Genomic DNA, 25,230 nt, shown 5'->3' with positions numbered 1-25,230 from the left:
ATAATTTGCTCAGGCTAAGCACTTATCTGCTCTATGTGAATATTCACTGATGAGTAGTTTGATGGTTTCTACAGATGAAGCCTCCCCAAATACATTTCCTCTTGGTTCCAATTTCAATGAAATGGCAGTGTTTAAGTTCTAAGACCACATCTGTGATGGATTGGTGATGTCTGCCATGTACCCAGGATGAGGGCAGGGGGAGCAGTCACCGGGTTTGCAGATGAAAGAGCTAAGTCCCCTAGAGAGGACAGCAGGGTAACAGCAGAGCCAAGATTAGGAGGTCTCCTGACCCCCAATCAGGAGCCCTGCAGTTGGACAGACCTGGGTCTGAATTCTGCCCCTGCCGCTTCTCAACTGTGTGGTGTTGGGCAAGTTACCCAAGTTTGCTCATCTGTAAAACGGGGATGACAGTATTTGCCTGGCAAGGTTATTAGGAGGACTAAACTGTTCAATGAATCTGTGCAGTATTTCCCGTATTGGGATCTGAGGAACCCATGTTCCCATCTCAAATCTCTGCTCCAAACTCTGCCCACCCACCCAAGAATTGCGTCTACTTCCTGTGCCCCCCCCCCCCCCCGGGGTAGACTCTTTCTTTAGGCAAGCAATGGAGGTAGTTGTAACAAGTGTAGACTGCTGGGTTCTAATTCCATGAGCATAGTCACTTAAATGCTCGGGCTGCCGCTATACCTTCAGTTCGTCTACAGTCAGTCTTTTGGGCACACAGTACTTCTTCTCACAGAGTCATTGTGAGGACTGAAAAAGACGATGTTCTGAAAGCTGTCTGCCCTCCTGCTATAGGGCGTGGCACGTAGCAAGTGCTCACAAACTGGCGGGTGTCCTTGTTGCTCAGTCTCTACGACTTTCGCTTCTTCCTGATGCTATCTCTTTGTGCTTTGACCTCATAGGCTGAACTGTCACTGAACCCACAGGGACGGGGGATGGGGCCACCTCACTGCTTCTGTACAGGACATGTCTCCCCTGAGACCCCATTGCTGCCATCGTTACTGACTCGTTGGTAGATTTGATTCGGGTATTTTATTTGATTTTAGTATTGTTTAAAAGGAGTACAATATGATCATTTGTGAACACACTAGATCATTCAGCAGGATGCAATAAAAGCATCAAACTGAAAATTACGTCTCAAAAGCAGGCTCTGAATCCCCCTCCATCTGGGTGGGCAGAGCAGAAGTTTGCACTTGTAGTGGAAGGTGGAAAAATGAGAGGGAGATCACAGGGCCTGGCTAAGAGGTAGGGGGACCTCATGGTCACCTGATCCTAGAAACTGAGACCTCTCAGAGCATAGTACCTTAGCGCCCTGCCCCCTACAGATGGGACAGAGAAGTCCAGAGAGGTTGAGTGGCATGCCCGAGGTCACGCAGGAAAGCCCGCCGCTTACTAGTCCAGGACTCAGATGTGATTTGGTGCTGAGCCTATGTCAATGCAGAGCCTACGGGGACCAACATGGCGGCCCCTCTTCTTCTGTGTGGCTTGGAGCAGGCAGCCCCTTTCACTCCTCCTCTGTACTTGGCTAGGACAAAGTAGGGTGGGACAATTCCTTCAATAAGCAGGTATGAGCACCTACTATGTGCCAAACCCTGCACTAAGAGGCCTGAGATCCAGGGGGCAGGGAGATCTATGGGTATGGCTAGAGAGGGGATGCCAGTTAGGACAGGCATACGGGACCAGCCACCAGACTGACACCTTGAGTGAAGGACTGTTGTAAGTGCTTCCCTAACCTAAAGACAACAAACACGTGTAAACATTGTGCAAGGTGCCATGCCGATTCCCATCTAACCTGCAAGGAAGCCCTGTAAGTTGCAAATTATTAGCTCTGTTTTGCAGATCAGGAAACTGAGGCCCTGAGTAGTTAAGTGACTTAGCCTATCAGTGATGGTGCCGTGTTCTGCCCACTACCCTTCAGCTGTACAGGCTGGGGGAAGAGGCAGAAGACAGGCACCAGGGATCCGGGGACATCCCTATGATGCTGGCAGGAGCAGGACTGGGGCAAACAGGAACCCCGTTTTACTCACCTCTGCAACCCCGATACACCCCCCCCCCCCAACCAAAGAAGCATCGCAGCCAAGGCCTGAGTGGAGGCTGCAGACACAAGGAAAAGTCCAGGATGCTTGGCAAGGGAGACCCACTGACTCCCTCCGGGTTGCTCCAGCTGCAGACAGGCCTTGGGCAGCTGTGCTAACTGTAGCGCCACCTGCTGGCACACCTCGGGATCTGTGGGCTGGGGGAGGCAGGGAAAGCCAGGGAGCGAGGAACAGCACAGGATGTCCCCAGGCAGGCTGGCAGCAAACACAAGCTTCTCTCTATAAAGTGAAAACAACTGTGGACAGAAGCCTCAAGACAGTGAAGCACTGAAAGGCAAGCACCAGAATATTCCACCGCAAAAATGCTGAGTTCTTTGTTCGGCTCATAAATTCCAGCAATTATCCAAAGTTCCATGGCCCAGGGGATAAAAAGGGTAAGGGAGGGTGAGATGTCAGGTACATGCGAGAACACTCCAAGGCTCAATCCCGGGCGTCTCTCCTCTCTCCCAGCTCCTGACCCCTAGATCTAGCGGGTTGGCATTATCTGGACTTGGCAAGAGTCCTTATCATAATAAACCCAACTCAAAGTAACTCAACCCCAAGAGGGCAGAGATGGCTGGTCTATGGAACTGAACTATAGGAGAACAGAGGGGGAGCTGTGAGCTGTTTGTTGCATAAGTGAAAGGGCAGAGGAACATGAAGGAGTTTATTAGGCGATGGGGCTGGGAACCAAGTCTTGGTGAGCACCTGTCGCCTGCAGGGCACTGATATCATTTGATCAGATGAGGAGACTAACGGTGGGCGTGGACGAATTACCCAAGGTCACACAGCTGGCCCGTGAAAGAGTGGGGTTCAAGATTCTATCTGGCTCGTTCCACTGCCTCTAATTCTCAAACTGAAAGAATAGATTTGGGATCTATGATTAGACATTGAGACTTACGAGACCTTAGAAGCCCTCTCAGGTACTGCACACCCAGTGCTTGACTCTCTCTCTCTTCCCATTCCAGCCAAGGATTCACGTAGCTTCTGCTTGAACACCCCTCATGATGGGGAACTCACTCTCAAGGCGGTAATTTTATTCTTGAATTGTACAGGAGGTTAGAAAGTTGAGCCAGAATTTATCCTTCCTTTTTTTTTTTTAATTTTTTAATGTTTATTTATTTATTTATTTTTTAACGTTTATTTATTTTTGAGATAGAGAGAGACAGAGCATGAATGGGGGAGGGTCAGAGAGAGGGAGACACAGAATCCAAAACAGGCTCTAGGTTCTGAGCTGTCAGCACAAAGCCCAACACAGGGCTCAAACTCACGGACCGCAAGATCATGACCTGAGCCGAAGTCGGCCGCCCAACCGACTGAGCCACCCAGGTGCCCCAGTGTTTATTTATTTTTAAGGGAGAGAGAAACACAGAGCACAAGCAGGGGAGGGGCAGAGAGAGAGGGAGACACAGAATCTGAAGCAGGCTCCAGGCTGAGCTGTCAGCACAGAGCCAGCAGCGGGTCTCGAACCCATGAACTGTGAGATCATGACCTGAGCTGAAGTCAGACCCTTACACTTCACCGACGGAGCCACCCAGGCGCCCCAATCCTTCTTTGGGATTAAATTAAGTAAGGCATGTAATGTGCCTACCACGGTGCTTGCAGCAGGCATAAACGTTACCATCATCCACTTCCTTTATTACAACTATTCTTGTGTCTATCTTTCCCTTGGGAAGCCAGAAAACAAATCTCATTCTTCCCTGAGACAGCCCTTCAGATATCTGAAGACAGTGCTGCAGGGTCCCCCTGAGGCTTTGCTTGCCCAGGATAAACAAATACTCCAACCCGCTTTCAGACACTCATTGGTAAGCAAGAGTTGATGCTTTAGCTACTGTGTGTGAGGCTTCAGGAAAGCTGACAGAACAGATAACGAACCAGCCACAGCAGGGTAGCAGGGGCATCCGGGGCATGACCTCTGTGATAAAAGGGAAGTGGCTGACCCTGAACAAACTTTGGATCCTCACCATCAGAGCTTCACCAGCTACATTCCTGGTGCGCCCATCGTGGGCACCTGTTTTAATAGAAGACAAAGAAATGAGCTCCCCCTCCAAAGTGAATTTACATCATTTTAAGACCCCCAGCCTTGCCAAAAGGCATGATTCATTTCTCCCAAAGCCAGTTTGTGTGTTTAATGATCCAATATGGAGCAACATAGAGGATCCAATCCATTCTAATCATAAGATACCCCCGACCCCGCCCAACTTCCCTATTTACAGATGAGAAAACTAAGGTCCAGAGGAGAGCAGCGACTTATCCAAGGTCATACAGGAAATTTGTGCAAAATCCTGGTCAACTCATGAGCTCCAAAGATGAAAGAGTAAAGCAAACCACGAGGAAGAATGAAGAAAAGAACCGTTAGATAAAAAGGAAGAGAAACGCTCTGAAAAGTCCTCCTTGGAGCGTGTCTCCCTTCCTACAGCCCCTCTCCAGCCACTGGAGAGGCAGTGTAGTGTGATAAGCACAAGGCTGGAGTCGGAAATGCCCAGGTCCATCTGCTGGCTCTGCCACTGATTAGGTTTGTGATCTTGGACAGGCTACTTAACCTTCTGATACTCAAGTTTCTCATTAATCAAATGAGAATGGAAACATCGACCTCAAAGGAGTCCTGTGAATGTTACACGAAATGAGTACAGAAGCTTTTGGTTCTCAGGAATGGTGGAGTAGCTTATATCGGACAAACTCTCCCGGAAATAGCAATTATAAACCCTGCACAAACTATTTGATGGCCCTGGAGAGAGACTAACAGCAGGCAGAAACGGGAGGCTACACAGCCTTTGAAGGAAGGGAACCACACCGAGTGAAGGACACATTTATTTACCTGACCTCCCCGTGAAGGCACGCCAAGTTCTAAGGGAATCCTGGGCATAGAGGTCGAGCAGGAGACAGCAGCCATTAAGTTAAGGAGTCAGAAGTCAGAATTTAGGGTTGCCTGAAAGGCCAAAAATTGGGAAAAGAAATCCTAGAAAGGAGGGGCCCCAGATGGGGAGCCCCCACATTTTTACATAAACCTCCCTAAAGTCCTGGACTGAACTTCGAACTTCATACAGATAGGGAGGGACTCCCGGAAGCTCGGGAGAAAAACAGCAATTGAAAGAAATGGGCAGTAACTTCAGCAGCTGCCACTGAGGGGAGACGGACTTGATATCCAAGTACAACCAAGTTGGAGAGACTTCATAAATACCTCACACTTGCCACTGAAATGCCAGATGAGTCATTCCGCAGGAGTTAAGATCACATCCCAAGACAAAGGGCATGGTCCAGAATCAAGGGCAAAACTAAAATATGCCCATCCGTAAACAGAGCCTAAATAGTCCTTCTAAGACCAAACAAAACCCGTGATTCACCATTGATTTAACTGCCTGTTAGAACAAAACTCAATACTATTCAGAGGAAGACAACTGACCCAGAGTCACTATAAAGAGTTATTCGCAACATCCAGGATACAATTAAAAAAGGGTTATGTCGGGGCGCCTGGGTGGCTCAGTCGGTTAAGCATCCGACTTCCGCTCAGGTCACGATCTCACGGTCCGCGAGTTCGAGCCCCGCGTCGGGCTCTGGGCTGATGGCTCAGAGCCTGGAGCCTGCTTCAGATTCTGTGCCTCCCTCTCTCTCTCTGCCCCTCCCCCGTTCATGCTCTGTCTCTCTCTGTCTCAAAAATAAATAAACGTTAAAAAAAAATTAAAAAAAAAAAAGGGTTATGTCCAGGGGCACCTGGGTGACTCAGTCGGTTAAGTGTCTGATTTCGGCCTAGGTCATTATCTCACCGTTCCCAGGTTTGAGCCCCACATCATGCTCTGTGCTGACAGCTCAGAGCGTGGAACCTGTTCTAGATTCTGTGTCTCTCTCTCTCTCTCTCTCTCTCTCTCTCTCTCTCTCTCTCCTCTTCCCCCATTCATGCTCCGTCTCTCTCAAAAACAAATAAACATTAAAAAAAATTTTTAAAGGGTTATGTCCCCTATATATAATCAAAAATTACTAGACATATGAAAAAAAAGAGGGAAAATATGAAAAGAAAAATAAACAACCAGTAGAAACAGATCCGCATATAGCCCATGTTGGAATTAGAAACAGTAACTTTAAAATAACAATAATATGGGGCACCTGGGTGGCTCAGTCCATTGAGCATCTGACTTCAGCTCGGGTCATGATCTCACAGTTTGTGAGTTCAAGCCCCATGTCAGGCTCTGTGCTGACAGCTCGGAGCCGGGAGCCAGCTTCTGATTCTGTATCTCCCTCTCTCTCTCTCTCTCTCTCCCCCCTCCAACTCTCTCTCTCTCTCTCTCAAAAATAAACAAACATTTTTAAAATTTTAATAATAAAAATAAAATAACAATAATAAACATGTTAGGGGCTCCTGGGAGTCTCAGCTGGTTAAGTGTCCTACTCTTGATTTCAGCTCAGGTCATGATCTCACAGTTCATGAGATCAAGCCCCACGTTGGGCTCTGCACTGACAGCACAGAATCTGTTTGGGATTCTCTCTCCCTCTCTCTCTGCCCCTCTCCTGCTCTCTAAATAAATAAATAAATAAATATTTTTTAAGTATATAAAAATAAAATAACAATGATAAGCATGTTAAACTATTACAGAAAGATATAAATGATGAAAAACTTTTAGGCAAGATATGAAAACTTTTTGTAAATGTCAACCTACACCTTGGGACTGGGTGGCTCAATTGGTTGAGCATCTGACTTTGGCTCAGGTCATAATCTCACAGTCCGTGAGTTCAAGCCACACATCAGGCTCTGTGCTTACAGCTCAGAGCCTGGAGCCTGCTTCAGATTCTGTCTCTCTCTCTCTCTCTCTGCCCCTCCCCTACTTATGTGCTGTCTCTCTCTCTCTCAAAAATAAATAAACATTAAAAAAAATTAGGGGCGCCTGGGTGGCTCAGTTGGTTAAGCACCGACTTCAGCTCAGGTCATGATCTCACAGTTCATGAGTTCAAGCCCCGTGTATGGCTCTATGCTGACAGCTCAGAGCCTGGAGCCTGCTTCAGACCCTGTGTGTGTCTCTCTCTGCCCCTACCATGTTCATACTCTGTCTCTCTCTCTCTCCCCCGCCTCAAAAATAAACATTAAAAAAAATTTTTTAATTAAAAAAAATTACATACCAACCTACACCTAAAATATACAATTACCTGAAATTTTAAAAATATTGGATGGTATTATGAGAAGATTAGATAGAAAACAATAAATGAACACCAAACTTGAAGGCAGGTTAATAAAAATTATTCAAATGAGACACAAAGAGAAAGAAAAAAGACTGATAAAAGTGAACAGAACACCCATGATTTGTGAACCAGTATCAAGCAAACCAGCATGCATATAAATAGGATCCCAGAAAGAAGAGAGACAAAGAATGGAAGAGAAAAATAATTGAAGAAATATTGGCTAAAAATGTTTCAATTTTGTTCAAAAACATCATTCCACAGACTCAGGAACCTCAGTGATTCCCCAAGCAGGATAAATACAAAGTAAACCACGTCTGGTATGATGCAGTTAAAATCCTAAAACAACAACAACGACAACAACAACAACAACATCTTAAAAGTAGTCAGGAGAGAAGAGGCATAATACATAAAGAGGAGCAATGAAAAAATTATGACTGATTTCTCATCAAAAACAGGCCAGAAGATGGTGGAATACCCTTGAAATGGTTGGGGGGGAAACACATTACAAGCTGGAATTCTACACATGGCCAAAATATGTTTCAAAAATAAAGACAAAATTAACACTTCTTACAGATAAATGAAAATGGACACCATTTACCACAAGTGAACTCATACTAAAAGAAATAATAAAGAAAGTTCTTCTGCCTGAAGAGAAATGATAGCACATGGAAATTCAGATCTACACAAAAGAATGGTGAACAGGGAAAATGATATACATGAGGGTAAATATAAAATGTTTTCTTTTTTTCTTAACTTCTTTGAAAATTAATGGGATCCTTAAGGCATAAATAGTAACAGTGTACCCACCATGGTGTTTATAACAGATGTAATAGTAAAATATATGACAGCAATAGCATAAAGGACAGGAAGGGATGGAAATAGAATTATATGTGGAGTGGTATTATATTAATTCAAGATCGATTCTGATAAGGATGAAAACTGTAAATCCTAGAGCAACAAGTTAAAAAAATAATAATACAAAGAGGTATAAATCAAAAGCCAATTGAGGAGATGGAATGATCACCTAAAACAATACTCAGTTACCCCAAAAGGAGTCAAGAAAGGTAGAACAAAGGAAGAAATAGCAGTGGGGACAAAAAGGAAACAAAGAGCAAGATAGTAGACTTCAACTTAACTGTATCAAAAATACTATTAAATGTAAATGCATTAAACCCTCCAATTAAAACACAGAGATTGTCAAGGTAAAACAGCAGTACTCAAAAAGGCTGTTTACAGGAAATGTACCTTAAATATAAAAATATTCTGATGGGCTAAAAGCAAAAGGTGGACCAAAAAAAATTAAAGAATGGGAAAAGATAAACAATAAGAAAGCTGGTATGACTTATACAAAGTAAACCTCAAGACAAATATATTGCATGAGATAAAGAGAGTTATTTCACAATGATAACAGAATCAATCCCTCAAGAAGATATCGTGATCTTAAATGTGTAGGTGCCTCGTGGTAAGTTTCAAAAACACAAGGGGCAAAAATAGCCCTAAAGGGAGACATGGACAAATCTATAGTCCTAGTTAGAGAGTTGAACACTTCTCTCTCAGCAATTGATGAATAACTAGACAAAAACTCAGTAAAACTATAGAAGATTGGAGCAACACTATCCAACAACTTGACCTAATTGCCTTTTATAAAACACCGACACCAACTATTACAGAATACACATACTTTTCAAGTGCACATGAAACGTTCACCAAGATATACCATACACTGCACTGTAACTCAATCTCAGTAGATTTTAAAGGAACATGGATAGTATGTTTCCTGATCAAAGCATAATTAAATTAGAAATCAAAAACAAGGAAAGAGATAACACCAGTTACTAATATCAAAAACGAAAGACAGGACGTTACTACCAATTTTTCAGACATTTAAAAAGTGATAAGAGAATATTATACACAACTGTATGCTAATAAATTCAACAACTTAGATGAAATGGACAAATTCCTTGGAAAACAGCACAACAGAACCACCACAAGAAGAAATGGGAAGTGTGAATGTCTCTAAATCCACTAAAGGAATTGAATTCATAATTAAAAATCATCACACACACACACCATCACCAAGTCCAGATGGCTTCACATTTAGGACAGGAATGATACCAAGCCTACACAAACTGAGAAAATAGAGAAAGAGGAAAGGAAACAATTTATAATTTTGTTTATGAAGTTAGCATAACCACAATACCAAACCTGACTGAGACATCACAAGAAAAGCAAATTAAATACAATATCATTCATGAGCATAGACACAGAAATCTTCCACAAGACATTAGTAGGTTAAATACAGCAACAATATAAAGAGGATAATAAATAAACCATGACCAAGTGGGGCTTGTGCCAGAAATGCAAGGTGGGTTCAGCATCTACAGATCAATCCGTATCATTCACCATATTAACAGAACAAAGGAGGAAAATCATGTGATCATCTCAGTAGAAACAGGACACACATTTGTCAAAACTCAATACCCAGTAAAGGTAAGAGTGCTCAGCAAACTAGAAACAGGAGAGAACTTTCTCAATCTGACAAGGGCCTCTAGGGAAAAAATATATATATACCTGACACATTTAATAATGAAGTAATGAACCCTTTCCTCCTATGATCAGGAACAAGGTAAGGATATCTTCTCCCTTCAGTTTTTTCCAACACAATATACAGTTTCTGGCCAATGCGCTGAAGCAAGAAAAAGAAATAAAAAATAAAGACCAGAAAGGAAGAAGTAAAATTCAGCAATAAAAAGGAATGAACTACTGAGACATGCATGAGCATGAATGAATCTTGGAAACATTCTGCTGAGAGAAAGAAGCCAGACACAAAAGGGTGCATGCTGTATGCTTCTATTTATATAAAATCCTAGACCAGGCAAAGCCAATTTACGACAGAAAGCAGATCGGTGATGGCCTGAGGGCTGGGGAGGGGACTTTGGGGGGTTAATGGAGATGCTCCGTATCTTGATTGGAATGCTTGTTACCAGGGTGTACACGCTTGTAAAAATTCATTAAATTGTCCATTAAAGTTGAGACATTTTATTATTTGTAAATGACATCTTAATGAGGGATTTTTAAAAGTAGGAAAAATACACACCATTAAAAAAATGAAAAGTCAGCCACAAACTATGGGAGGTAGAGAGAAAATATTCTCAGTACATGCTATCTGATAGGGGACTTGTATCCAGAACATATGGAGAACTCTTACAGCTTAATAAAAAAAGTAAAAAGTAAGCAAGTTGTTTTAATGGGCAAAAGACTTGAAAAGACATGTCACAAAAGATAATATATGAATGGCCAATTAGCACATAAAATTGCACTCAAGATCATCAATCAGCAGAGAGCCACAAATAGAAACAACAATGAGATATAACTATACCCCTACATGAATGTCTAAAATTAGAAATGTGGACAAAATCAAGATTTGGCAAGGGTACAGCATAACTGGAACTCTCATACGCTCCTGGTGGTAATGAAAGACCGTACTAGCACTGTGGATAACAGTTTCACCGTTTCATATAAAAAGTTACCCCGAGACCTATTTAACAAACCAGCTATTCTCCTAGCCGGTTACCTAAGAGAAATGAAAGTATGTGTCCAAAAACTGAACTGACTTGTCCATAAGTGTTACCAGGGACTTTTTCATAATTACCCAAAACTGGAAACAATCCAAGGGCCCGTCATCAGGTGAATGGATACAGATTGTGGTATATTTATACACTGGGAAACTATTCAGCAATTTAAAAAAAAAAATGAACTAAGGCACACAACCGTGTGGATAAATCTCAAAAACATTATGTTGAGCCAAAGAAGCTGGACACAAAAGAATACTCAGTGTTGGTTCTCATTTACATGAAGGTTGAGAACAGACAAAGCCAACCTATGGTGGTAGAATCCGTAACAGAGTTTGGCTGGGTGGATGGGTGGGGGTTGATTGGAAAGGGAGAAGAAGGAATTCTGTGGAATGATTTTCAATGTCTTGGGTCTTACGGTGCCTGGGTGGCTCAGTAGGTTGAGCAACTGACTCTTGATTTTGGCTCAGGTCATGATCTCATGGTTGGCATCAAACCCCACGTCCAGCTCTATACTAATAGTGCAGGACCTGCTTAGAATTTTCTCTCTCTCTCTGCCCCTCCCCTGCTCACACGTGTGCACACACTCTCTCTCAAAATAAATAAGTAAACTTTTTTTTTAAATGTCTTAGGTCTTGATTTAAGTGGTAGGCTCACAAGTGTATACATTTTTAAAAAAATTTTTTAATGTTTATTTACTTGAGAGAGAGAGAGCAGGGGAGGGGCAGAGAGAGACACACACACAGAATCCGAAGCAGGCTCCAGGCTCTGAGCTGTCAGCACAGAGCCTGACGCGGGGCTTGAACTCACAGACCGTGAGATCATGACCTGAGCTAAAGTCAGACACTCAACCAACTGAGCCACCCAGGCGCCCCAGTCAAGTGTATACATTTTTTAGAATTTGTTGAACTGTGCTCTAAAAATATGCATTTCGTTGCATTTTTTTTCTCCAATTAAATAAAAAAGATAAATATAAAGGATTTAGTTCGGGGCTTCACACATAAGTGCTCACAGCCATTCATTTCCCTCGCCCTTCACCTTCCCCAGTCCCAACAGGCATGTACCATAGGCATGACAGCATTCTATGGACATTGGACCTCTGAGAATAAGGACATTTTCCCCAAAGGAGTTCATCCATAGCATAACACTGGAGGAGTGCTCTAGTCTGGGCCACAGATCATAAATAACATTGATTATGCCATTTCTTCCTGGACCCTCTGAAGGTTCTGGCCTCCAAGTCTAGGTCTGGGGTCCCAATGTTCCCAGCCAAGAAGGTAGAATTTAGTTGGGTCATTCCAAGTGTTTGGAGATGACAAAGTATAGAGGTAGAAAGACACGTGGCAAATGTAAGAGACTGAGATTGGCATTTATGGGAAGGTTATACAAGACAGGAAAATGAGTATTGGAGGCAGACGTGGAAAGCCTATGAGGTCGATGGAGCTAGATTGTCCTGTAGCAGATGGTCAATAATCGTTTGTTGATTGAATAAGTAAGTGAATGCGCTATTAAGGCTGTCAATGCTGAACCTCCAGGGCTGACTGCTGCCTCCACCTTCCTGTCTTGCAGCTCACATACCTGCCCCCACCGTGGGGTGAGTGCCGATCCTCAGAGATGGGACTCGACTTCTTTCCTGTTTACAGCATCACCGCCTGTCGGATCGACTGTGAGACGCGCTACATCGTGGAGAATTGCAACTGTCGTATGGTGCACATGCCAGGTCAGTGCCAAGGGACAGCCTGAGACCTTCTGTGCCCTTCTCACCCTAGCGGGAACCACTGTACCCACCCATGAGGACCCACAGGGATGCTGTTCTGGGAAAGGCTAGTACTTGGTCCCAAACACGTGGACGGCAGATGGAAACAACCAGTCTAGCAACCAGGGCAGCATCCTGGTGTCCAGAAGTGTCCAGATGTTTAAAGAATGCTCCTGCCGGTGCTCAACGTGTTTGTTAATTGTTTGCTGCTCTTACCTCCTAGGGTTCAGTGTCCAGGTATTGGAGCCCTTGCAATTCTTGAATCCTGGTGTGGCACCTGTTCAAACATCCAGGTGTCTGTTGCGTTCATCCAGATGGTTTCCTTCTCGCATCCAAATGTCTAGCACTCTTTCAGATGAGGCAAAAGTCCCTCAGCTGGCAAATAGATGCGCATGTGCTGATATTTCTGGTGTCAGACTAACAATGCATGTAGCCATCTTATTAGAGGTAGTCGGCTAATCAGAGGCAGGAGCACAAGGGGTGGGGTGGGGGTGCAGGGGAGGGGGCATGGCGTGAGGGCTAATTCAAGCATGAAGAGTTTGGTTTCGCAGCAGAGAAGGAAGGATGACAAGCTGGGAGGAAGGGACCTTGGCTTCTAATTCAGATTCCTCCACTTATCTGCTGTGTGACCTGGCCCAAGTTACTAAATCTCTCTGTTCTTACCTTCATTATCTCTAAAATACAATCATTAGTTGTTAGGAGGATAAAATTAGGCTAAAATAGAAAAGTGCAAAAGTCAGTGGTCATTTTATTAGCACATGCAGAGAGGAACCAAAAGTAGTATTGACTGATGATCTACTATGTGTTGGGAACTTTGCTATCCTATTCAATGGCTGCCATTTCATAGCCATATCATACTTTATTTAAGTTTATTTAACTAAATCCTTATATCAGACATTTAATTCATTATCAATTGTTTTCTTTTATAACCAATGCTCAGATTTAGCTTATAGCTAAACTCTATTTCATCAGTAATCAGTAAGTTTTTCTAGAAATCTAATTGTATAATTGTTGATCTTTTTTTTTTTTTTCCAACGTTTATTTATTTTTGGGACAGAGAGAGATAGAGCGGGGGAGGGGCAGAGAGAGAGGGAGACACAGAATCTGAAACAGGCTCCAGGCTCTGAGCCATCAGCCCAGAGCCCGACGCAGGGCTCGAACTCACGGACTGCGAGATCGTGACCTGGCTGAAGTCGGACGCTTAACCGACTGCGCCACCCAGGCGCCCCTAATTGTTGATCTTTAAAATTGCCTCTGAGCTTTCCAGAAGACAGAGCAAAAACAGAAACACCACTTACATTGTTATTGTTGGAAAGAAGGAAGCATACCAGCTCTCAGCTCTACTAGGGAAATAGTAAGGAAAGGACATTGTGGTAGGTTTAATTTTAGCACCCGGAAAAAAAAAAGGCCGGGCCGGGTTTTGGGGGTGGCGGGGCGGAGGTGGCGTCTGGATTTCTACTGAGAGACCATAGAGAAGGATACAGCACTGGTGAATGTTACCTGCCTGATGCTCAGACTGGATCACCAGCCAGTAAGGTTCCCCCATGGAACCTGAGCCAAAAGCAAGCAGTAGAGGTTTTAACGGTTCTACCCATGACATTCTTACTGGCATCTCTGTTACCGAATTAAGGGCAAGAAACTTACAAAGTGGGGCTTGTTCACAGACAGCAGAGGTGTGGCCCTGGCCTCGGGGTCAGACTGGTCAGAGCAGTGTATTCAAAACCCATCTCGATCACTGCTAGCTCTGATGTCCTGGGAAGGCAGGATGCTTTAACCTCAAGACTCTCAGGGGTGAAACAGACACAGTATTTCCTATTTCCAGAGGTACCCGTGTGAGTTAAAGGCGAAGATGTGTGCCTGGAGGTAGAGGTGCTTTCTGCCAGTCTCTACTTTCAGCCACCAAGGCTTTCTCACCTGTCACCCACCTGAGCTAGTTGGGCCAGCGCAGCCATTTGGGAGAAGTTAGCTAGGCAGACCCTATATTCACCTGCCCAAGCTCCCAGAGCAGAGCAGACCTAATCCCCTGGCTCTGGGTAACACTGCGCCCCCACTTGCCCCCAGCTCTTATGGGTGATTCCCTTCTGACTGCCGGGGGATTGCTGCTCCTCCCCGGTTGCAGGATGCATTCCCTTTCCCCAGCCCAGGAGGGAGGGGTTGCTGCCTGAGTACGTCTCCTTGTGTCTCTTCTTTGCAGGGGATGCCCCTTTCTGTACTCCTGAGCAGCACAAGGAGTGCGCAGAGCCTGCCCTAGGTCAGTACTGGGGGACAAAGGGAGCGGGAGCTGAGCTTGAGACCTCAGAGGTGTTCTGGGTGTGGGAGAGATAGGGCGGAAGGGGCACCGGAGGGGGGGAGGAGAGGCTGGCTGGGGCTGCGGCACTGTAGGAGCTGGAGAGGAAGGTGGAGAGGAGGCAGGAGCGAGGGAAGGGAGGAAACTGATGCAGGCAGATGAGGGCTGGCAAGGCACTGGGGGAGTGAGAGGAAGTAGAGAGGTGCGGTAGAGAAGGGGTGGGTTTCAGGGGAATGGAGAGCACTGGGGAGCACAGAGGAAGGGACAGAGATGGAGAGAGGATGAATGAACAGTAGACATCCGGGTGGGCACCGAAGGAGGTAGGGGAGGGGGGAAGGGACAGCCGCTGTGCATTTCCCCCTCCTCCTCCTCTGGCTGGGTGCTCGTGGGTTGGAATAACTGCTGGAATCCCCCACTGGAAAACTTCAGGTGCAGGAGATCCGACAAACGAGCCACAAGCCCAAAGCTAGACTCACTCCACCTGCCTGCCTCTCTCTGCACCTGGGAAGTGGTCTATGATCAAGACGAGCAGAGAGCATGTTTAAATCATAGGGACTCAAGTTCGTTCAGCCGCTGCACTTGCTGGAGCTAAGCTAGGACAGCTCTGGACTCCTGTGTCCAGATGCTTCCAGAAGGACTGATTGTGGGGGTGAGGCGCCGGCCTTAGAGAAGAGTGAAAGATGTGTACAAAGACATCTCTCCTTGGAGTATGGAATCCCATGGGTAACACTGCCATGAGCAGAGAGACGGAGGGAAGGAAGTGATATCTTTAGCCACCCCTTCCTAAGCGGAAGACAGGAGCAGAAAAGGTGCGGGAGGTTGCTTCTAGGGACAGGAACTGAGAATCTTTGCCTGCACCCTACCCCAGCAGGCACCAGAGGCAGGCTCTGGCTAGGAAGGAGCCTCAGAGGGAATACCATTGAGCCCTGGGTTTTAGATAAAATGTTCTCTCATGTTTGCCCGTGACGGGAGGCCCACTTTGTGGATGAGAACACTGAGGCTAGGAGCAGAGAAGGCTCTGGGAAGCTGAAGGGGCCAGGACTCCTGTGGAACCCATTCTCCAAAAGTGGTGCCTTTCAACAATTTTTAAAGGACAACATAACAATAAAGGAAGTGGAAGGAGAACAGGACCAAGAGAGACACATAGAGTGGGCACTTTTCATGAGCGCTCCCACCGTCACCAATCTACAGCCAAAGCCCAGCTCCCCTCATCTCCACAGCCCCGCCCCTCACTTCCCGGGGATGGCCCCTCCTCCCAGCTTCCGCGCCCCCACCTCCCCCGCGGCTGGAACCCGGGGGCCCCGCCCCCACAGCTGACTAAGCCCCGCCCCCCTCTCCCCCGCAGGTCTGCTGGCGGAGAAGGACAGTAATTACTGTCTCTGCAGGACACCCTGCAACCTGACCCGCTACAACAAAGAGCTGTCCATGGTGAAGATCCCCAGCAAGACGTCAGCCAAGTACCTCGAGAAGAAATTCAACAAATCAGAAAAATATATCTCGTAAGCTCAGTGGGCACCGGTAGGCAGAGGGAGAAGGGATGGACCCAGGAGAAACTGGGGGCAGTCGAGGAGGAGGGCAGAGGGAAGCTCCGTTTGGCAGAACTGAACTGACCCTCGGCCGTGTGCCAAGCTCTGTGTTTAGGACTCAGAAAGTGAAGACAAAGATGATTAAGAAGCAGCCCCTCCGCCAGCCTTTAAGGAGCTTACAGTCTTGAGAGAGGAGCGAACGTCTGAATGTTTTTACAGGCTGGTACAGGCAGGAAGGGAGGCTGGTTGACTGCACCTCACATGGGGTTGCCCTCAAGGAAAGCTTCAGAGACTTTTTTTAAGTTTATTTCTTTATTTTGAGAGAGAGAGACAGAGAAAGCGAGCGGGGGAGGGGCAGAGAGAGAGAGAGAGAGAGAGGGAGAGACAGAATATCAAGCAGGTTCCGTGCTGTCAGAGTCATGGAATCTGATGTGGGGTTTGAATTCCCCAACTGTGAGATCATGACCTGAGCAGAAGTCAAGAGTCAGAAGCTTGGGGGTGCCTGGGTGGCTCAGTTGGTTAAGTGTCCAACTTCAGCTCAGGTCATGATCTCGTGGCCCATGAGTTCCACTCTGTGCTGACAGCTCAGAGCCTGGAGCCTGCTTCAGATTCTGTGTCTCCCTCTCTCTCTGCCCCTCCCCCACTTGCATTCTCTCTCTCTCTCTCTCTCTCTCTCTCTCTCTCTCTCTCTCAAAAATAAAATAAAAACATAAAAAAAATTTAAACAAAGGAGTCGGAAGCTTAATGTACGGAGCCAGTCACATGCCCCAGCTTCAGCGATCTTGTTTAAGAGGATGTGTAGGAGTTTTCCAGGCAGGCTTGCACATTTCATTCCCTCCACCCAGAATGCTTTTCCTCTCGCACTTTACCCACCTGGTTCCTCATTGTGCAGGTCTCCATTTCAAGGTCATCTCACACAGCCAAATTAGTTCTCCTCCTTTTCAATCTCTGTCCAAGCACTCTGGTGTTTTCCTTTGTGGCATTCACCTAAGGGTGTCATTTCCATGTTCTCGTGTGTGTGTGCCCCACTAGCCGGAAAGCCCCCTGAAGGCTGCAGCCTTGCCTTGTGTTCGCTGCTGTGGAGGGTCTGGCACAGAGCTGGCATTCAAAAAAATGTCTTTTAACAGAATAAATGAATGGAAGTCTTGGGAGCAGAGGTGTCCCAGGCACAGGGCAGACAAGAGAATGGCCAGAGGGAGCTGGGACAGGTGGATGTGTCAGAGCAAGAGGGCCTCGTCTCCCTGGGGGACAGGGAGTGGATTTTATCCAAAAAGAGGAGGGGGCCTCTGATGAGCTTCAAGTAGGTGACAGCCTCAACCGTGTATTTTAGACCACCGCTCTGCAACAGAACTTTCTGCCATGATGGCAGAAGCACAGATTGTGTATCTCCGAGGACCAACAAGGGAGCCACTAACCGCATGTGGCTAGTGAGCATTTTAAATGTAGCCTGGGTGACAGAGGAACTGAAATGTAATTATTTTTAACGTTTTATTTATTTATTTTGAGAGAGCACACGCAGGGGAGGGGCAGAGAGAGGGAGAGAGAGAGAGAGGGAGAGAGAGAGAGAGAGAGAGAGAGAGAGCCCCAAGCAGGCTCCTCACTGTCAGCACAGAGCCTGACTCGGGGCTCAAACTCATACACCGTGAGATCATGACCTGAGCCAAAACCAAGAGTCAGCCGCTCAACCAAAGGAGTCACCCAGGCGTCCCTGAATTGTAATGTTTTCTAGCAGTTTTAGAAAGATCCTTCAGGGGGCAGTGTGGAGGACAGAAGGGAAGCCAGAAGACGGGGAGGCGGCCTGGTAGGAGGCAGTTGTCATCACCCAGGCAAGCGATGGTGACACTTTGAACGGCGCCTCGGGGAGCCCTGCATGAAGAGGAGGATTTGCTTCTCTCTCACCAGCCGCTCCCTCCTGCCACACGGCCACCAGAGCCCATCCCGGGGCAGCTCTGGCTCAGCCGGTTGCAAACAAGGGGCACCGAGGCCACTGTGACCAGCGTCGCAGGAGATGGAGGAAAGGAGGTGCCAGGCCCCGCTGCTGAGCCGACGTTCTGCCAGCAGCGATGACTTTTCCTGCCAAGATGTGTCTTGTTAACACACCTGCCTAAAAGAGGAAAAGGGAACCCCCCGGCCAGATATAGATTTGTTCCTCCCTGAGCCTGGCAGCTGATTTGGCAGTGTGAGCGCACGGGCGTCCCACTAGGACAACCTTGTTGTAAATCCAAGTAGGAGCATGGCGGGGGGCTCTCGGGAGTGGGTAGAGGCCACCCGGGAGGTCAGCTGGGGCAAGCAAGGCAAGACAGTGAAGAGCTTGTCAAGAGAGTGCTGAACTCACCTGCAGGTGGGGAGCCAGGAAGACCCTGTGGGGGGCCCAGAGACCTGGAGGCCAGGTAGGACTCGTGGAAAGCTGTCCCAAAGAGGGACAGCTGATATGTGCCTCCAGAGCACTGGGCTGGGGGTCAGGGCTCTTGGTTCCAAGGTCAGCTCTGTCGCTGACCAGCTCTAACTTTGGGCTGGTCATTTCACTTTCCTGGGCCTCAGCCCCTCCCTCTGTCAATGGGAAAGCTGGGTTGGAGGGCCTGCGTGGATCCCGATGGTCCTCACCGTGTATGGTACTGGATATTCCCTCTGCAGAGAGAACATCCTCGTTCTGGATATATTTTTTGAAGCGCTCAATTATGAGACGATTGAACAGAAGAAGGCATATGAAGTTGCTGCCTTACTCGGTATGTCGGTGTCGGTGTCGGTTTGTCGGCACAAATTTCCACACGTCATGGCGGGGAGTGAGGGGGAGTGGGCAGGGAGTAGGCAGGCAGACAGCACTCTCAATGTGCTAATGACGCCCTCTGTCCCAGAATGGTAAGGCCTCCGGTGTGGCGGAGGTTTTAGGCTCAGCTCATGCCCCAATTTAAGCCTCAGCTTCCCCATTGACACAATGATGCAAGTGAGCTGAAAGGTCTCTGAGGGCCTTCCCAGGGCTGCCCTGTTGGACTCTGCGGTCTTCTGCCCCCAGGTTGGAGTGACAGTCCCGGGGCCGCAGCGGGAAAAGAGCTGTCCAATGGAGGGAAGGCTGAGCTTTGGGTGGTCCCCAGGCAGTGAGTGTGAGTGTGGGACTGGAAAGCAACATGGCAGCACTGGGGCCAGATGTCCCCCCTGGATTGAGAGTCCTTTGTGAAACACAAAAGAAGGGTCACACATCCCCAGATGTCTACAAACCTGACTGCCGCCCCCGCTCAAGTTCCCATCAGCTCCCCTGGCCGCACCACCAAATAACGGATGCAGGGAGTTCCGTTCAACCCTGCCCCCCCGCCAAACTCACAAAACCCCCGGGGGTGGTCAGTTGAAAGACCTGCGCCTTGGGTCCTTCTCCCAACTCCAGCTCACTCTCAAGAGAGGACATGATGCTGTCCCTACAAGGAGAATTAGCCGCTGTTGTCCCTGTGAGTTGGACAGAGAGTGGTATCCGGGGGGAGGTGGGTGGCAGGTGTAGAGGGAAGTATAGAGGTTTAGAGCCAAAGACTACTGCATACCAGCTCCGAGAATGTGGGCAAGTGGCCTCACTCACTGGACGTCAGGCCCCTCATCTGTGAAATGGGTCTAATAAAACTGCTTGATGTGTTCATTGTGATGGTTAGCTGGGGTAAAGCCTCAGCCCACAGAAGGTCCATAAAGACTAGTTTCTGGTACCTGGACAGTCACCATGCCAGAGACCTAGGGCCCCCGCTGGTGATTCCAGGCACCATGTGAGCATTTCTGCACCTTTCCCAAGCGACTGGGGACTGGGCCACAGCTGGGACCCAGTTGGGTTAAGGTGGCTGTCATTTGGGTCTCAGACGCTGTTGCGGCCAAAAGGGACTAAGCCAAGACTCTAATGTCCTGGGCCGGAGGTAGAGGTCATGCTCCAGACATGTAGACCCACTCACCCTGCCTCTGTCACCTCATTTCTTTTTTTTTTCTTTTTTTGAGAGAGAAGAGAAAGTGTGCGTACAAGCGGGGGAGGGGCAGAGAGAAGGAGAGACAGAATCCCAAGCAGCCTCCACGCCATCAGCGCAGAGCCCGATGCGGGGCTCAAACTCACAAACTGAGATCACGACCTGAGCCGAGATCAACAGTCTGATGCTTAACCAACAAGCCACCCAGGCATCCCCCTCCTTCATTTCCTAAAGAGAACTCAAGACAGGGCTCTCCCCATCCCCCCATATAGGCTCACAGCTCGCTCTCTCTCTCTCTCTCACTCTCTCTCTCTGTCTTACACACACACACACACACACACACACACACACTGAGAAGGGCCTGAGCTCTGAATCTGTCAGAAAGGATAGCTCATCTCTGCATCTGATATGAGGATGAGATGTTCCCAGCATCTTGTTCCCACCCAGAATAGCCTGCTGAGAAATCATGCTGCCATCTGTGCCTCCCGTGACAAGAGTGCGTGCCGCTCGCAAGCACTCAGTCCCCAAGCCCGTTGGGCCCTTCCCTCACCGCTGCGCAGCCCGCCCTCACCCCAGCGCACACCGCACAGGCACTCATCCACACACAGCACACCCCGCCCCAAAGCGCACACACACGCACACCATGCTGAGCCACACACACCGGTGCACGGTGGCACAGACCCACAGACTCATCACACACACCTGTCCGTACGCACACACATGCTCACGCAGGTTCCGCACACTCAGACGCACTATGCCCACCCCCACAAAGCCGCACTCACACACACTTAGACACACTCAGGGTCCCCACCCTAGACGTAAATAGCCACCTGCGTGAAGCCATCGACAGCCAGACATGCTTCTTCTACTAAACAAGCATGTGCACACGCAGAGGACCCTGGCACATAACCCACACTCACACACACTGCACACACGTGCAAACACACACCTCACACCTGACATGAACACCTGTAAGAACCCACTCCCCAGTAATGTCCCCACGAAGGGCATCAGAGAGGGCAGGGGGGAGAGGAGTGAAGGGAACTGTTGGAGCCCAGCTCCAAGCCCACCCAGAAAGAGCCCCCTTCCCGCCCTCTCTGCCTGCTCACCTGGGACTGTGGTTGTCTGACCCCACTCGGCCATAATCAGGGATTGTAATCAGAGAGGGCAGATGTGGCCAACAGAAAGTTCTCAGACCACAAGGTCAGCCCGGTGCACCCCCTTTCCCAGGCGCTCTCCCCGCCCAGCCCAGCAGCTAACGGTCTCAGAGGCTTCAGCTGGCAAGAACCTCACAGTTCTCTCCTCCACTCCCCTCTACCACCAAATGTCCTTTGAAGGCAAAGCTACTGAGAAGGTCAGGGGTTATCAAAACCACACAGCAGGCTGGTGGCCACTCTCCAAACGCAGATACTCTGAGCCCTCTGTTCGACCACGCTGACTTCCAGAGCCAAGCATTTGGACTTTTGGGGGGACCCTTGGGGATCTGATAATAGCTTCTCAAATAGGGACTCTCCCACTACAAATGCCCAGGTACACCCATGTAATGTTTTGCATTCATTTCCAAAGGGTCTCCAACTGTCCGCAACTCCCACAGGAGAGTTGTTCTCAGACCCTGCTGGGTTGGAGAATCCCCTGGGAATTTAAGAATCCTGACTTCCAGACCCCAGAATCAGAGAGTCTGATTGATTTTATAGATTTGGGGCATGTCCAGGTATCTACACTGGGGGGGACCTGAAGACCAGTCAAGAAACACTTTGGTCAATGGGCCTATATACCCCCCAGCAAGAACATCTACTCTAGGAAAAGACCAAATTGAGCATTTACTTTCAGGTGGGGGGGGGGGGGGGGGTTAGGGGGATGCTTCCTATGACCTTATCCCAAAGGTGAGAGGTGCCTTGAGTTGGCCCTGTGGGCCTCTTCATGATTGGGAGGGTAGGAAGGTCTCTTGTGCCATTGTTTCCGAGACCCAGGCCCAAGGCACCTGACACATGAGTCTTGGGCTCCATTGCCCTGTCCCCAGGCCAAGACCACACACTTCTTATCTCTATTCCCAGCCCAGAGACAAAGCGAGGCTTTGAGTGTGGTTCTGAAGGTAATTGAATAAGCCCATTAGCCTGTGAGGTCTTACAGTAGGCCCTCCAGTAAGCATTTGGGTTAATTCCCATCCACACTGCGTGCTGTGCAATGAGGGAGGGCGTTGTCCAGGGCCTGACCTACCTAAGGCCCAGGCTCCCCGTGGAGGGAGGTCTGGTTTCTGAGTTCTTTGTTCACTCCTTCCTAGAAGGGCCATGAGTAAAGCCAAATCTTTGACCTTTTCTCTCTCTCCAGGTGATATTGGTGGTCAGATGGGACTGTTTATTGGTGCTAGTATCCTTACAATACTAGAGCTCTTTGATTATATTTACGAGGTAAGACTGGGGTTGTTCGTGGGGAAATGACCGTATGCTGATACTCTCATCCTACCCTGATGCATAGGGGAGAGGGTGGCCTCTTTCCACCCAGAGCCCGCTTTCTCCTCCCTGTCCACAAATACTGTCTATCACCAAGTCCTAGGCAGGGAGGAGGGGGTGGGTCCAAGAGAGACAGAAGCCACAGTCCTATCCCCAGGCAGCTGGGAGATCCGTGGGCTGTCCACACTTGCAGGAAGGGAGAGGAAGCATCGAGAAGGAGAAGAGCCAGAACTGAGGCCAGCTCTGAGCCCCTCCCACGCAAGACCAGCTGTGGTGGCTTCATACGTGTGTGTGTCTGCACCCACACACTCACAGCACATGCACACGCATACCCCCCCCACACACGCACACCACTCACACACCCTGGTACCACTCGTAAATACACACACACACATATATACTACGTTCACCCAGCAGACACACACACACACACACACGCATGCACACATGGGCCCTCTGGGTGGCCCGTCACCTGAGTAGTGCCTATCCTGGTGCAGGCAGGCTTAGAGAAGCGGCATTTCCTGACGACTTCATCAATTCTGAGGAAGCAGGAACAAAAGCACACAGGCCATTTCTGGCTGTTCACAGCCAGAGATGTCCCCTCAAAAGGCAGCTGGAACAGAGCCTCTGAAAGCATCTCAAACAATAGACAGCGGCTTCTGGCTCTGAGAATTCCTTTGCTCCTCAGCCTTCCCTTCCCACCCCGTCTCCCCTGCATCCTCCAGAGCTGGGCTGGCTCCAGTGTCTCCAGAATTCCTAAGGGGGTTCCTCAGTGTCCCCAGGGCCACCAGAGTTTCGCTCCAGCAAGAAGAGCCGGCACAGCAGTGTCCTGCCTCCCAGAGAGGGCCGTCCTTGGCCAAAGGCCCCTGGGGATCATTGTGGGGAGCTGGAGGACCCCGAGTACCAGGGTCCTCTGGAGTGCCACATTCCCCCTCCCGGCATGGTGACCTTGTTCCCCAAACCCAAGTCACCCACGGCCAGATCTCATTCTGCTTTGCTTATTAATTTTGGGGAAGAGTTGTTATAAAGTTACGGAAATTGCATCCTGCCAAGTAACATGTTTAATAACTGCCCCTCGTTGCTAGGAATCGAATGTTATGAACTCAGGGGGGGGCCCTGGTCTTACGAACAGTGGGGCTCTCAGGCCTGGAAAGTGATTGGTAATCTCCTCCCCCAGGCCCAGCCTCAGAAAGGGGCTCCCAGGCTGCTCATCCACACGCTCCTTCCACAAGAGAAAACGGTCCCCGTGCCAGAAGGGGCCTCCTGTGACCTCCTCCAGGATCTACCTCCTGCACCAAAACCTCGCTTCAGCCAAAAGATTGGGCAGGGGCTCCCAGAGCTGGTCGCTCTACCTGACCAACCCTGTCCTGATTTTCTTGCAGCTGATCAAAGAGAAGCTCTTAGACTTGCTTGGTAAAGAAGAGGACGAAGGGAGCCACGACGAGAACGTGGTAAGAGCAGCCTGTGTGCTCTAGGTCGCTCTATTCTCTGCTTTTGTGGGGCTGCATGAGACCAGATGTCAGGGCCTGGGCGGGGGAGACACGCCTTAACTCAGGTTGTCCAAGGACACTCCCACGGAGCCCGGGGCTCTCTCTGACACCCATCCAGAGCCTGATAGCAAGCCATGGATGTAGCCAATACCTGGCCCAGTCTAGCTTCTCCAGGGCTGGAGCCTTACAGCTCTCATCGTGTGCCTTGGGGGAAGCAGGGAGGCTCCGCTCCCTTACTCTCAGGGTGTCAAGGTGCAAGTGAGGACGTCACTGGCGCTTTACTCCTTCAGAAGGGGACGCGGAGCTCGGGGCCCCGCGAGGTTGTTACCCACGTAACCGCCTCCTAGTGCGTGCCAAGTACGCGTCAGGCTCCATGCTGCAGGCCGTAAGCGTACCTTGTCCTTCAGCTGTGCGGTTACCCTGGAGAAAGGTCTGTTCTCTCCATTTTGTATTTGAGGCAGTTGAGGCCTAAAAGGTCAAGGTCACCCAGGCGATGAATGGCAGAGCCGGACGCAGAGCCCCCCTGACCGCCGTCCTACTCTGCCTCTCTTCCCTCGAGCGGCCAGCGAGGCCCCACCTCTTATGGCTGTGTGCTCTCCTTCCCAAACTCAGTCTGCTCCTGGGCTCTGGCCTCAGCTGCCTGGTACAGGTATCTCTGGCTTTTCCCGGTTGAGACTTCTCCCTGAGAATGCCAGGCCCGTGAGGCAGCCACCACCCCCCTGGAGTCAGCAAATCCAAAGTGATCCCAGCCCCTTCCCCCCAGGAGGCCCCCGTTTCTGCTCCAGACGCCATGTCTCTACCCATCTCCCGGGCGAAAAATCTCTGCTTAGGTTCTCCCGGGCCCCTGCAGCCTCTGTTGAATAGAAGCCAGCGTCTGTTGAGGGGAAGGCAGCGTGGAAGGGGCCGGGGATCTGCACTCAGGTCCCTGCTTCCCAGCTCAGTGCCTGAGGGCAGGTGGATTACCTCCCTGAGC

The 25,230-nt window shown here is 48.8% G+C and overlaps 1 protein-coding gene across 2 annotated transcripts in view; it reads left to right on the top strand.

Annotated features, from left to right (window-relative positions):
- Positions 1-25,230, top strand: part of ASIC2 (acid sensing ion channel subunit 2) — a 1,012,019-nt gene that overhangs the window by 985,039 nt on the left and 1,750 nt on the right. For both annotated transcript variants that reach the window (XM_003996555.6, XM_023243509.2), the window contains exons 4-9: positions 12,386-12,536; positions 14,767-14,823; positions 16,205-16,358; positions 19,020-19,111; positions 22,646-22,725; positions 24,150-24,218. In XM_003996555.6, the coding sequence (XP_003996604.1) occupies positions 12,386-12,536; positions 14,767-14,823; positions 16,205-16,358; positions 19,020-19,111; positions 22,646-22,725; positions 24,150-24,218 (603 nt within the window). The remainder of the gene's footprint in view (positions 1-12,385; positions 12,537-14,766; positions 14,824-16,204; positions 16,359-19,019; positions 19,112-22,645; positions 22,726-24,149; positions 24,219-25,230) is intronic.

The sequence above is a fragment of the Felis catus genome, chromosome E1 (assembly GCF_018350175.1).
Source record: "Felis catus isolate Fca126 chromosome E1, F.catus_Fca126_mat1.0, whole genome shotgun sequence".
In the NCBI taxonomy this organism is placed as follows: Eukaryota; Metazoa; Chordata; class Mammalia; order Carnivora; family Felidae; genus Felis; species Felis catus.
The sequence above is the reverse complement of the archived record's forward strand: the minus strand, read 5'-3'. Positions and strand labels throughout refer to the sequence as shown.